The sequence below is a fragment of the Microtus ochrogaster genome, chromosome 15 (assembly GCF_000317375.1).
Source record: "Microtus ochrogaster isolate Prairie Vole_2 chromosome 15, MicOch1.0, whole genome shotgun sequence".
Classification (NCBI taxonomy): domain Eukaryota; kingdom Metazoa; phylum Chordata; class Mammalia; order Rodentia; family Cricetidae; genus Microtus; species Microtus ochrogaster.
Window position 1 is genome coordinate 11,109,535 of NC_022017.1, and position 14,362 is coordinate 11,123,896.

The window sequence follows — 14,362 nt, forward strand, 5'->3', positions numbered from 1 at the left end:
CACACACACACACACACACACACACACACACACCACAAACACTAACAAGGAGCTGATACTTGCTGAGCTCCTGATTTTAATACCAAGGAGGACACAGGTACATTGGGTCACCCAGTCCCTAGGGAGAGTGTCAGGCATGGGACTTGAGGAACTCATACAGAAACTCCAAGTTCATGCACAGGACCACTATTCTGCTTCTGCTTTGTATATGCTTGTTCACTGTGCCTAGAAGGCTGCGGCCTGCACCTGTCTTCTGGCAACCCAATACTCATTTCCTAATGTGTACTGGGAGCCCCTGTGACTGGACCTTTGGCGTGCAGTGAGAGTGAAGTGGGGCTCGGTACTTGAGTCCCTCGGGGTCTGTTAGGCTGCAGCAGGCTGGACGCTGTAGAGTACCAAGTCCTGGAAGGTGGGGACTTAGCTCATTTGCTGGAGGGGTTTTGAGATTCTGTATCTAATTTAAGTATCCCAGAAGGGGAGCTGGACTGTCAGGTCACAAAGGTCATCCCCAGGCAGAGTCACTTGCCAACTTCTAAGTCTTCCCTGACCCCAGCTGACATCCCTGGCTACCTCCCTCACCCCACACAAGCGTCTTGCAAATAGTGTGAAAGTGAGACCACTGATGCCTCTTGGGCCAAGCTCCTTATTATGGCTATCACACTGGTTCATGTGCCGTCTCAGAGACTTAGCCATCATCTGCCTGTCTTTGGAGAGCTAGCTGTCTGAGGTCACATCCCAGTTGGAACCTACTTTGAGAATGGTGGTGGTGGTTGCAGGGCTCCATTTTCTGTCTTGTTGTGATAGGCTTGTGATAGTCCATATTAGGATTTAATTTGTATTTTCTGGTGACTGGGAGCTGATCTGATGACTTCTTTTGTGGTTGTCTGTGCTCTTCTCCCTGATCTTCATGTTGGGATACCCTGAGTGGTCTGGTGGTTCTGAGGCAGGAACCAACCAGGGAAAAAGAAACGAGTATCTAACAGAAGGAACAGTATCCATATGCCACTGAATAGCTGGCAAAAGAAGCTGGCCTTGTGGAGATACTGTCTGATGGGATCATGGGGGGAGGGGAGCAGAACAAAGGGAGGAGGAGCCTAGTGTGTCACCTGGGTCCACCTGGTGAGGCCTGGGTTTTCCAAAGCCACAAAGCTCCCTGGGTCAGACATCAAGGGATGTCCTAGTAGTTGTACAGATGAAGAGTAAGAATTGGGCTGGATGTCACCAGGTATATATATGTGGCTAATCCACATTTGCCTACCTGACATTCAGTGGTAGACATCTAGGTTATTTCTACCTCCTGGCTGATGTGAATAAAAAGTCAGTGAACACAGCTATACAAATATCTATTTTTTTTCTATACAAATATCTTAAGTCCATGCTTTTTATCTCTTTGGGTGTATAACCAAACTGAAAAATATTTTAAGGATTTAAAAAAAATATATACTAGGGCTGGAGAGATGGCTCAGCTGTTAAGAACACTGGCTGCTCTTCCAGAGAACCTGAGTTTAGATTCCCAGAACCCACATGGTGGTCACAACCATCCATAACTTCAGTTCCAGAGGATCCAATGCCCTCTTCCAATTTCCTCAGTTGCCAGGCACGCATGTGGTGCAGATATACATATATGCAAATCACTCATATACATAAAATAAAACTTGTTTTTTAAGTTAAATTTTTATTTTAGATTTTATGTGTATGGGTATTTTGCTTGCATGTATGAATGTGTACCATGTGTATACAGTGCCTGCAGAAGCCAGAAAAGAGCATTGGATCTCTGGAACTGGAGTTAGAGACAGTTACTAGTCACTAGACATCATATGGTGCTGGCAGCTGAATAACTCTCTCACTAATCCTGATTGATTGATTGACTGATTGATTGATTGAGTGTGTGTGTATGCATGCATGCCACATGTATATATGCCACATGTAAAGGCCAGATGAGAAGGCTGGATTCTCTGGAGCAGTAGTTATAATTGTGAGTTGTCCAAAGTGGGTGCTGGGAACCAAACTCAGGGTCCTTTGGAAGAGCAAGAAGCTCTGATGGTATGAGGTGCATCTGTGTGTGTGTGTGTGTGTGTGTACCTGGGAGCAGGGGAACTTGTGAGTACCCATGCAGTAGCATATACATAGAGTTCAGAAGACACCATAGGGGGCTTGTTCTCTCCTTCCTCCGTGTGAAATTGGGAGCATCCAATTCCAGTCCTCAGACTTGACAGCAAGCACCTTTTCTTGTCGAGCTGCTTGGTGTGGGTATTGGGAACTAAACTGTCGGGACCTTTGTGAGAGCAGTATATACTCTTAACCACTGAACCATCTTTCCAGTCCCATCATTGTGGATTTGATTTGCATTTCTCTGATGGGTAATGAAGCCAGGCATCTTTGCATGTATCTATTGACTCTTTGTATATCGCCTTTGGAAAATATTTATGTAAGCCAGTTGTTGTTGCTGAGGCTTTACTATTAGTGTGTGTGACAACTGAGTCATCTTTATGGGGGTTCTGGCGAATAAATTCAGGTCATCAGGCTAGTGCCTTGAACTGCTGAGCCATCTTGCTGGCCCTCAGAGATTAATGGACCTGTTACCTTATAGTTATTTATACATTTTGTATATTAATCCCTTATCAACTATATGAGTTTCAAATACGTCCTTCATCTTATAGTAACTTTAAACTATGTCAACTTGTCCTTTGGTGTGTAAAAGTTTTGAGGTTGGACAGTCCCTCTTGTCTCTCTTATTGCCATGCTTTTGGTAATCATGTCTAAGGAATCATTGCCAAAGCCATTGTTAAGGAGGCTTTGCCCTGTTTTCCTCCCAGAGCTGTATGGTTGTGGGTCTCTCCTGGCTTCCTAGAGCCAGGTGTACTTGCATGGTCCTAAGTTACAAAGCCCAACCAGGAGTTTAGACTTGGGCCTGCTCTGACATCTCAGTTATCTTGTAACTTGACATTTCTGCATTGTTGGTCCACCAGAGTTGTGGGAGTCCTCTCTACCCGGAGAGACTCACAAAGACAGCCTCTTACGGACAGGCTGGTGCTATTGGACTTCTGGTCTATCACCAAGTCCATTTGGCTCTGGCATGCAGCTGGCCTGAGATCCCACTGAAGAGATCATGCCTGTGAATGCAGCATACTGTAAAGCTGTGTGGGAGGCAGGGTGGGCGGATGTAGCAGATCTTTAGCACCAGAGTCAGGCAGTGGGAGCAGGGTCTTCTGTGGGCCAAAGGGGAACACAGGAAAGAGGAAGCATATGCTAACGCAAGTGGCTGTGGGACAGAGAAGAGTACCATGGGAAAACAGTCTGCTCAAAAAGTCAGAGTGAGAGTACATGTGACCCAGCCCTCCACCCAGGAACACTCCTGGATGCACACAGAAATTTAGAAATGGTCACAAAAGCGTTATTCAGACGCTACCAGTTTATGAATGAGAAAAGAAACAAGGACCAGTGCTTAAAAATCTCCTAGAGACTCAATGTCTTGTCACAGCTTCAGAGAGGGGCTGGGAGTGTGGCTCAGTCCTAACATGATCCCAGCAAACATGACCTACCCACCAAGTAACACCAGCAGACTTCCCAGAAGCTGGAAACAGGAAGCTGGCTCCCAGTGGCCAGTATCCAGATGCCTCCGGCCTGTTGATGTCACAGCTGGGTCAGGACACAGAGCAAGAAGATGAAGGCATAGATGAGCAGATAGACAGGAGGCTACCCAGTGAGCGAACCGTTTGGGGACTCTACTTCCTGTCCTCAGGGTCATCCATTGACTCTAATGCCATGCTCACACCTGAGTCCTGTGGTTCCCCGAGGGAACTGCCCTTACGCCCACATGGACATTCAGCCTCATCTACCCTTTTTGGTTTCATCAAGGAGAAACGACCTGGCCTTGGCAGTTCCCATTGGACCCAGAATCTTTCCAGTGTCTGTTGTTGCTAAGGAACCTTCTGATTCCATCTAGTGGTTCCCTTGCCGAGGACTAGAGTGACTAGCTCTGGTCACAGAGTCATGACTGTCACTTCTGTAATCTACATGCAGCTTTGGCTTGATGTGTTGTGCAGGTGGGGGTGTTTTCATGTCTAGAACCAGAGAGGAGATTCATAAGCTAAGCCCTACAAGACTGCCTAGAGGTAGGCCACATTTTGGAGAATAGCTGAGGCTGCCCATCTGTCCACTACATTTAGGTAGTTCTAAAGGAAGTTCCAGGCCAGAGCTTTTCCACTCACTCATTCGTGTTCCCCAGTGTTTGTGTTACTCGCTTTGTACAGCAGCAAGACACCCACAAGCTCATGCAGGCAGGTGTTGCTGCAGGCCCTGCTCCTCCCTCTCCAAGTCACCTTCTAGCCCAGTCTTACTCATGGGTCCATTGCTCCTGTTTTTTCCTCCCTCTCTGCCTCCTAGCCTGATTTCTCATATGGGTCCTGCCTCTAGCAGACAGTGGCTGAGTTACAGGAACACTCTAGAGACCCAAGGGACCCCTTTTACCTCACGCTCCTTAATCACCTGCTCTGGACATCCCAAAGTAGCTATAGCTCCACCTCCCCTAACCCTTCCCTCCTTCCTGTAGTGCTGGGGAACCTAATCCAAAGTAGTCTCCTACATATTAGTAAATGTTCTACCATGGGCCATGGCCCACTTTTCTCTTCTCATGTGGGATCTAGGTTCTTGTTCTTAGCGATGGGAGAATTACGGTGGGCCTTTCTGCCATAGGCCTGCAGCTTTCAGTCAAGAGCTCTGGATTTCTAAGAACTTTTCTTCTCATAGTCTGGGCTAGTGGGGCCCTTTCCCATCGTGCCTCATGAGAACATATGCCCTGGGACGTTCATAGCTTCAAAGCCTGACTGCAACATCCCACTTGAGCCTGTCCTGTCTGCAGGTACCTGAGATTGTGAGTGTGTTGCGAGCCAAGCTGCGGGATACCCAGGAGGAACACGTCCTACCGGCTGCCCAGCACAGTGTGTACCTCTTAGCATCTCAGCACTGCGAGGCAGTGGTATCCAGTCTCCTGGGAAGCCCCCTGCCCTTTGACAGGTACTCAGTACCGTAAGCTTGTTTGGTGGAAGCCATGCTCCAGCTCTGGGTGGAGTGGGGGGTGGTGTCCTGCATGCCTGCATGGCATAGTGTGTGATCTTTCAGCATCTCTCCCCTCTTCTGGACCCTAAATTTTCTGCATAAGTCCTCATGGACCTAGGCTTGTGGAAAAGATGATTACATTGAAAAAGGCCCTACCTCTCAGGTACCCAAGGCATCTGTCCCTCTCCAGATGTCTTTGGATTATGGTTAAGACTCTTCTTGGGAGCCAGGCAGTGGTGGTGCATTCCTTTAATTCCAGCACTCGGGAGGCAGAGGTAGGCATATCTCTGAATTCAAGGCTAGCCTGGTCTGCGAAGCAAGTTCCATAACAGCGAGGGCTGTTAGAGAAATCTTGTCTTTAAAAAATAGAAAGAAAAAAAGAAAGAAATGAAAAGACCCTTCTTGGGCATAGCTGCTAAGCCAGGATTCTTATAGCTCTTCATGGTGGCCACTATCCTTAGCCTCCTGGCTGGTTCTCTTGTGAGTCAGTAATTCACTAGAGTACTCCTCACTGTGAGCAGAATTCCGCAGTGACCACTGTGGACCTCTCTAGGAGCCTAGAAACTCTGCGTTCACCCTATAGCAACATCTTCTACCTCCTCACCAGCCTTCCTCTTCTCGCCAGCCTTTCTTTTCCAGCCTCCTACCACCTGTTCTAAGAGTATGGACTTGTTGGTCTATCTTTCTTTGTAGTCTTTGCTGGGGGCAGAGGTTATCCTCGAGACCACTTACTGGACCAGATGGTATGGTCCCTACCTGTGCTGGTGCTGCCCCTGAAGTTAGGGCACAGGAAGCATATATCATTTTCAGTTCTTGTTCTTACCACTCTTGGAGGCTGTACATTGAGAGTGGCTGTGTGTGTGTGTGTGTGTGTGCGCGCGCGCGCGCGCTCAGAAGCCAGCCAGAACAGAATAATAGGGTGTAGTGTCCTTTGGAGTTACAATGGGGAAGAGCACCAGAGCCATCTCTCTAGCCCCTTGTTTGTTACTCATGTGTGGAGTTCTCATTTAGGTAACTTTACTGCAGTCTTCTCACTTCCCATGGAGACAGGAGTGTGCACAGGTGGGCCTGCAAATCCTGGTGCCTCTGTGGTTGTAATCTCATCTCAGACACTGCTTGGAGGCAGAGAAGGTATCCGGTCTCCAGGTCCCATCTACTCTTCAGCTGAGCCCCCAGTCTGCCTTCCGTGTCCTGCTGCTGTTCTTAGGGGGGTTTTGCCTGATCCTGAGCTTTGCGAGTAGACAAAAAAAAATCCTTCTGACTTTCTTGCTTAATATACTGCTCTTGAGATACAATGAAGTGGCTTGTTCTTACTGCTGTGTAGTATGGCTGTTTTTTTTCTTTTATTTATTTCATTTATTTATTATTTTTTGGGTTATTTTATGTTTTTTTCTTCTAGACAGGGTTTCTCTTTGTAGCTCTGGCTGTCTCTGTAGACCAGGATGGCCTCAAACTCAGAAGTCCACCTGCTTCTGCCTCTTGAGTTGTGGTATTAAAGGCATGTGTCACCACCTGGCTATGTTTTATCTATACAGTTTGTCCATTCCCAGGAGATGTTCATAAACATTTCTACCTGTGCTGTTAAGAAATAATGTTTTAGGGCTGGAGAGATGGCTCATTGGTTAAGAGCATTGCCTGCTCTTCCAAAGGTCCTGAGTTCAATTCCCGGCAACCACATGGTGGCTCACAACCATCTGTAATGAGGTCTGGTGCCCTCTTCTGGCCTGCAGACATACACACAGACAGAATATTGTATGCATAATAAATAAATATTAAAAAAAAAAGAAATAATGTTTTAGCAGTCTTTTATAGAATAGAACGTAGAGTCTGTCACATGCATATGCCAAATCTGTGTGCCAAGACAGGACTTCATGTTTATAAATGGTTGGGGAAAGATCAAAAGACATGTAAAGATAAGATTCAGATTCATGGCCCACCACCATGCTCATCCCCAACATTTGTGATGTGCTGCTAAATCTAAGGCATTGCAAAAATTGTGAGGTCCAGCCAGGCGGTGGTGGCGCACGCCTTTAACCCCAGCACTCGGGAGGCAGAGGCAGGCGGATCTCTGTGAGTTCGAGGCCAGCCTGGTCTACAAGAGCTAGTTCTAGGACAGGAACCAAAAGCTACGAAGAAACCCTGTCTCGAAAAATCAAAAAAAAAAAAAATTGTGAGGTCCACAGAATCTGAACTGATGTGCTCTGGCCATTTTATAAACTTCTGGTCTTGCTTGAGTATTGGTGGGCTTGTCTCTGGTGTGCAGCCAGCCATCGGATGACTGAGCCTGGCTTCAAGGCATGTTCTGGTATGTATCTTTCCCAGCACTGGGCATGACTCTGCCATGTAGGGGGTGTTTTGCTTTCTCACAAACTCAATGGTCTTTGGTCTTAGAACTTGGAGGATGATTCCAGTGGTATCTGTGAAATAATTTCACATTTCTGGCTTCTCTTGGTTGCTGTGGAGGGACCTGCCTGTGCCTATCCCAATGTCTCTGTAAGATGCAGTTTTCCCTTAGATGGATTCTCTGCATCTTGCTGGTGTCTTAGTCTCCTGTGCCTCTAGCTTTGTTTTGAGTCAGGGTGACTTCAAATTTGTTGTATAGCTGAGACTGCCTTGAATTCCTGATCCTCTTGCCTTCACCTTTCAGGGGCTGGGATGACAAGCATGTACCACTATACTTGCTCTCATCAGTTATGGCAGGCAGAAGCTTAACCATTTTTTCCACAGGTATTTCTCTGGTCTCTATTTCTACCTCTGTCATTCTGTCTTCTGAACTCTTCACTTTTTCATTCTGGTCTCAGACTCAGAGATCTACCTCCTGGGTACTGGGATTAAAGGCACACACCAACATGCCTTGCTCTACTGTTGTGGTTTTTTTCTCTCTTCCCAACGCACCGTTTCTCCTATTTGCTATATGACATATTGTGCTGGCATCAGTATGTCCATCAAGTGGGATATGTGCCTTATTTCTACCTGTTTGGTTCTCTTAATCTCATTTCTTACATTTATTTTTGTGTGGATGTGCATGCCCACAGAAATAAGGGCACAGAACTAGTTCTGGAGACTGGTTCTTTCCTTTTATCATGTGAGTCCCAAGGATTGAACTCAGATCGTGAGGCTTGGTGGCAAGTTCCCTTACTCAGTAAACCATTTGCAAATGAGGTTCATATCTCAGAGTTGCTACTTGTAGAGTTTCTAATTTCTAATAGACATTTTGAAGTTTGTCCTACATCTCTGCAGATACATGGGTATGACTGTTTCTAGTGTTCTGGGCGTTGCCTGAACATTCTCCTCATGCCTCTTCCTTGTGTCCTTGGTCCTCTGACCGCATACTGTCCCTGGGGCCTGGGATGGCTACTCCCTCTAGAGAAGCCTAATCTTTGCTTCCGGCAGCTCCTTAGAGACCCTCCACTTCCTGCCTCAGGTCTTCTTACCGCCCTCTGCTGCCAGCTGTTTCCAGACCCAGGGGTCAGATCTCTCCCAGCAAGATCTGATTCTAGCATGTCTGAGCCTTGTGGAATTGTGGGGACCGAGCACAAGGCAGTGGTGGGTAAGGTGCTGCAGCCAGCAGTCACTCAAGATGCTTTTCTTTCCTGTTCCAGTCACACCTGTGCCCTGTGGCGGGCACTGGCTGTAGAGCCCAGCCTCACCACTCAGGTCTTAGAGCTGCTTCTGGAGAAGATGAGCAGAGATGTCCCATTCAAGGAGAGCCGGGCCTTCCTTCTGGGCAGCACTGCTGACAGAGTAGCTACACTGCTTCCCCTTGCGGTGAGTAGGGACTTCAGGGGCTAACTTACATGCTACCCCTGCCCCCACATGAGGCTTGGGTACCCCAAAGGCACCTGGCAGCTGTGCTGGGGCTCATAAAGACCAGCAGGTGTTAGCTCCCAAGGGAGCCCACTTCACATTTTATCCTTTGGAAAAAAAAAATAAACCCAGCCCAGCCACACTTTAAGCAATAAAGCAGCTGTGAGAATTTCCTCTCCCTTCTAAGGAACCAAGAACAGATGGCCTGAAATTTGTCCCCTTGAAGGCCACACTGTCCCCCTACCCTGCCTCATGCCCCGAGGACTAAGCTACACAGGGTCCTATCTACTCTATGGCTTCTTGGGCTCCTCCTGCCTCTCCCTGGGGACCCAAAACCTGAAGTGTACATGGGATTATTCATGCTAAGGCTTGGACCCTGGAGTTAGGGGTACAGAAACCGCCTAGAGGGAGATGTGACCCTCTAGTGGCTCTGCCCCAGGCCACCTGTGCATTGTATGAGGTCCTGTCTGCCCCATCATCTGGAACCGTGGTACTGGAGCTCTATCCTCAGCTGTTTGTAGCACTCCTCCTACGAGTCAGCTGTACTGTGGGTGTCCAGCTGCCCAGAAACCTGCAGGGCAAGGAGCGGAGGAGCACCAGCCCAGCCAAACCAGCCAGGAACCTTGATCCCTGCAGGTAATAGGGTCCTTGCCTGCCATCCCATGCTTACTTGTAAACACAGGTTATGTGTGCATGTGTGGTGTGATATGTACAGTACTGGAGGCAGTGAGGGCAGAATGCCAGCTGCCTGGCCCTGAAGAAGACACAAAAGAACTGTCTGAAGAGTGGTGGGCTCGGAAGGAATGACTTGGCCTCCAAGAACCAAAATCTCTTTCTGCACAAGTTAGGATAGTCAAATGTGACACTTAAATTTTTTTTTTTTTCCAAGACAGGGTTTCTCTGTGGCTTTGGAGCCTGTCCTGGAACTAGCTCTGCAGACCAGGCTGGTCTTGAACTCACAGAGATCCGCCTGCCTCTGCCTCCCGAGTGCTGGGATTAAAGGCATGCGCCACCATCGCCCGGCACACTTAAATGTTTTTAATGAATTTCCAGGTCTATATATTTCCTGTACCTTCAGGGTGTGGTAGCAAGGTATACCATATGGCTGTCCTGGCTGGGGCTATGGAGCACTCAAGTGAAGTCAGACTGGTGCTAAGCCTCTGTATTGTTCCAGCAGTAACCTTGTACACGTGTTCACAAACGCAGGCAGGAGTTGCATACATGCTCTGGGCATCTTGCTATCCAGGGCTGCTTTTACTGTCTTTACTGAGTCTTAGCTGGTTAGGGCAATTGAGGCAGGGTACTTGCTTATACTGGCAAGTCCTGGAAGGCCATGGTATCTGATTCCTACATGCTGGTGCTGGTCTTGTTCCATGCAGCCCCTTGGGCCAGTTGTTCCAATGTTATGCTTCTAGACTCTGAATAATGCCATATAGTCCTGTGTCTATCATGCCTTCCACTGAATGCTACCAGCTGAGGTTCTACATAGCATGCAGGCAAGGAAGGTCTGCCCTCTGTCTAGATATATGGCTGGACACCACCTTTCCTCTTATCCTACTATATACCACTTGGCAGTCATAGCCTTCCCTACCCAACCCGTGTAGGAAGTAACCACTACAGTTACAGGCTCACTGTAGCCACAGCCATCACCTTTTCAGTAGGTAAAACTTCACTCCTAGTGGGTCTTGTGTTATCCCTACTTCCCCAGACCACTTAGGTGATGCCTCATAGACTCAGGTACATACAGAACATTATGGGTCTAATGTGAATGCAAGTGTCAGGGGAAGTCAGGGCTATGGGACTAGAGAGCCATACATTTCTGTAAGGGGTCTACCCACCTTGGTACAGAATCTTCTTCCCTATGGCAGAAGGGTAAATCTTAGCAGGGGCTAAATTCTAATTATAGCTGAGCTTAGGAAACAGCAGCACTAGGCCTCTTGCAAGAGACTGGAGTAGGTTCTTGCCACAGGAACTAAGAGAGCCAGTGGGAAGAGTCAGGGGATAACCCTGCCCACAATGCCCACCCCCTTTCAGTTGGTTGCTCTCCTATACTAGCTGAGCTGATATTTCATTGTGGCCTTACCTTAAGGATCTATTCAGTTTCAGTGAATTGGATATAGTCCTGTATGCCAGCTTTCTAGAGGCCTCTGGGTCCTCAAGGTAGACAGACTCTATCCAGGTCCTGGCTGGGGATGAACAGGTATCTGAGAGCTTAAAGGCTAAATCTGTGGCCTTTGTGTATAGCTTAATGATTCTATATATTAGCCTGGCGATGGTGGCACACGCCTTTAATCCCAGCACTTGGGAGGCAGAGGCAGGCGGATCTCTGTGAATTCGAGACCAGCCTGGTCTACAGAGCTAGTTCCAGGACAGGCTCCAAAAGCCAGAGAAACCCTGTCTTGAAAAACCAAAAAAAAAAAAAAAAAAAAAAAAAAGATTCTATATATTATCCTAGAGACTGGTAATGGCCAATCTGGCCAGCTCACCTCCAGGCCAAATGATTAGTTTTTCCCTTGAATCCATTTCGATCCTGATACCCACTGGCCTCTGAGCTTGCTCCTTTGAAGGATGATATGGGCAAGATAGGCCTGGGCAGCCACGGAAAGCTTTTCCTGAGTGTGCATGCAAGGGAGCTACACACGCAGTGACTGGCCAGCATTTGCTGGTCCTGGTAGAAAGGAACAGACAAGCCGTCAAACACCATCTATTCTACACACAAACAGCTCTGCAGTGGATGCCCTTCAGGCCTTGCTGCTCCGAGGTGGCAGTCAAGATGTGTTGCGGTGTGTGGAGCAGGAGGGAGGCTGGGAATTGCTTAGGACCTCAGCAAGGCATGAGGATGGAGTTGCCCAGCTGGCCAGGTAAGCAAGCCATACCCTCTCCAGGGGACATGAGGGTGTGGGCTACACACACACCTGTCAAGAGGCACAGAGAAGGGGTATTCTGTGGGCTTGACGAGGGTGGAGGGGTGTGGGAATGCCTAAGGTTCTAGCCATGTGAGTGGGAGGTAAAGTACCCCTCGGGTTAACACAGAAGCTGGTCTTGGGCAGTGGTTTGCCTTGGGAGTGGTTGGCCAGCTCCTGCCTTTTGGGACCTCCTTCCCTAGTTCCATGGCAAAGTATGCAGGCCCCCGTCTTCCTCTGGTGATGAAGGCGCTCGTGTGCACGCAGAGCAGCGTGTATGAGATCCAGAGGGTCACGACTACTGCTTTCCTGGCTGAGGTAGGACCCTCTGTTTTGAAATGAGAAGATGCTGTCTTAGAATCAGTGAGATGGAACATGGGCAGCTATATCCTACAGACAAGCTTGACCAACCCCAGTCTTTGCCAGAGCTTGCTTAACCCCACCTACTAAAACCCTACCTGGAATCAGCCAGGGTTAGGCCCTAGGTAAGGTCAGAGCCCCTGTTACCAGAGGCTGATAGCCTTTGAAGAATGGGAGACCAGGGTAGGAAGAGGCCCTCAGCTTTCCCCTTTCAGGAAACCTGTAGGCTACAACGTTTGGACCTGGGCTGGTGGGGGTCAGCTGGCACAATGGTCAGAGTGGCTCTGCTTCTAGCTACTCAGCAGTAATGTGGTCAATGACCTAATGCTCCTGGAGCCACTGCTGGACAACCTGACAGCCCGGCTGAAGGATTCAAGTGCCAGTGTACGGCGTCTGGTGCTTCGAGGTCTGGCCAACATCGCCTCTGGTTCCCCTGACAAGGTGGGCCAGCCCCCAGGAGATATGGCTGAGTATAAGGGGCAGCATGGGGCATTCAGCTGCTTGGTTTTGCCTGTAGGCTGAATACAGTGGTCTCCTAGGTGCGAGCTCATGGCCCCCAGCTCATGACGGCTATGGTCAGTGGGCTAGATGATGGTGACGAACCGCACAGTCTGGTGGCCTTGGAAGCTATGGTGGGCCTTGCACGGCTGCTAGATCTAGTGGAGCCATGGGACCTACGCTTGGTGCTGCTGCACACAACCATCCGCATCCGGCCCTTCTTTGACAGTGTAAGCTGTAGGACACCTGCAGTTCTATCTCCACCCTCAGCCAGGTCCTATAGCAGATGCCAGACACATCCTGAGGGAGTGCTGAGTTTTAAGATGTATGTTTACATCAGGTACTGCTTTGCTGGGCCTGGCTCCCCAGCCCCAGTGAACAGATCCTCTGTGTCAGCCTCCAACCTCCTACACTCACTATTGCATACACACCCCCACAAGCCACTTTCAAATCCTTAGTACCAAAGTAGGGGCTCAGATTGCATGCAGGTCTCCCTAGAAAAGGGGGCTTGTGGTAACATGGCTGCATCCCCTGCTAGGAAAAAGTAGAGTTCAGGACTGCATCCATCCGTCTTTTTGGGCACCTCAACAAGGCTTGCCATGGCAACTGTGAAGATGTCTTTCTGGAGCAGGTCGTGGGTGGGTTAGTGCCACTCCTACTGCATCTGAGGGACCCTCAGGCTTCAGTGGCCAGTGTGAGTGATCGTCGGGTTCAGGGGAAAGGGTGCTGGGCTTGCATGATTTCCCTCAGGCCTGGGAGAACTTGGGCATAGCACTCTATTATATCGCAGGCCTGCAAGTTTGCCCTGTGCATGTGTGTCTCTCACCTGGAGTGTGCTGAGCTGGCAGCTGCCTTCCACAAGTACCTTCAGGAGGGCCGCAGTGTGCACTTTGGGGAATTCCTCAACTCCACATGCAAGCACCTGGTGAGAAGAGTGCTGTGGGAGACCCTGCCTGGGGTGGGCTGAGGACCCTGACCGTTGACCCTAGTGTTCTACAGATGCATCACTTCCCTGACTTGCTGGGCCGCCTAGTGAGCACCAACCTATTCTACTTCAAGAGCAGCTGGGATGATGTCAGAGCTGCTGCTCCCATGTTCACAGGTAAGCAGGCCTTATTATTATCACCCCATCTCACCTCATGTTTGTACACTACACAGCTTTATCCCACCTGCTTCAGGGTTCCTGGTGTTGCATGCAGAGCCTGAACAGAAGCCACAGGTGGACCTGGAACAGCTTATTGCAGGTGAGCATGCCTCCAAATCCAGAACACATGGCCCTCTACTGCATCCCAACCTTCCCATCTCTGTTTGGGGCTTTGCTGACCCTGTAGGCACCCGCAGGGACTAAGTGATTTTCCTGGATTTCAGGATTTTTTTTTCCCCTGTCACTGGTGACCTCATCGTCTCTAGTAATTCACGGAAACTTCTTAACTGTTCCAAAAGAGCTTAAAAAACACTAAAAAAGGAAAAACTATCTTTCCGTTGGCTCCCGAGCCCTCCCAGCAGAGGCCCGTCTGTTAGGAAGGCAGTGGGCGGCCCCACGCACAGGCCCAGGCATGTGCACAACTGGCCTGTTCCTCTGCCCACAGCCCTGCAGCTCCTCCTGAAGGACCCAGTGCCTGGGGTGCGGGAGAAAGCTGCTGAGACACTGGGCCGCCTGGTGAAGTTTGCCTGAGGCTGATTCAACTCCTGCAAGCAAAAAAAAAAAAAAAAAAGCCAGCTTATCCTGCCTAGAG

The 14,362-nt window shown here is 49.1% G+C and overlaps 1 protein-coding gene across 4 annotated transcripts in view; it reads left to right on the plus strand.

Moving 5' to 3' along the window:
• Mroh1 (maestro heat like repeat family member 1) overlaps window positions 1-14,326 on the plus strand; it is a 70,744-nt gene extending 56,418 nt beyond the window's left edge. For 3 of the 4 annotated variants that reach the window (XM_026782541.1, XM_005354108.2, XM_026782540.1), the window contains 12 exons: window positions 4,862-5,016; window positions 8,661-8,826; window positions 9,305-9,501; window positions 11,589-11,726; window positions 11,972-12,086; window positions 12,423-12,569; window positions 12,668-12,856; window positions 13,165-13,320; window positions 13,417-13,551; window positions 13,626-13,728; window positions 13,805-13,870; window positions 14,216-14,326. In XM_026782541.1, the coding sequence (XP_026638342.1) occupies window positions 4,862-5,016; window positions 8,661-8,826; window positions 9,305-9,501; window positions 11,589-11,726; window positions 11,972-12,086; window positions 12,423-12,569; window positions 12,668-12,856; window positions 13,165-13,320; window positions 13,417-13,551; window positions 13,626-13,728; window positions 13,805-13,870; window positions 14,216-14,301 (1,653 nt within the window). In that variant the 3' untranslated portion in view covers window positions 14,302-14,326. Of the gene's footprint in view, window positions 1-4,861; window positions 5,017-8,660; window positions 8,827-9,304; window positions 9,502-11,588; window positions 11,727-11,971; window positions 12,087-12,422; window positions 12,570-12,667; window positions 12,857-13,164; window positions 13,321-13,416; window positions 13,552-13,625; window positions 13,729-13,804; window positions 13,871-14,215 lie in introns of those variants that run through there. The other variant, XM_026782542.1, reaches the window with a different exon arrangement.
• The last annotated feature ends 36 nt before the right edge of the window (window positions 14,327-14,362 follow it).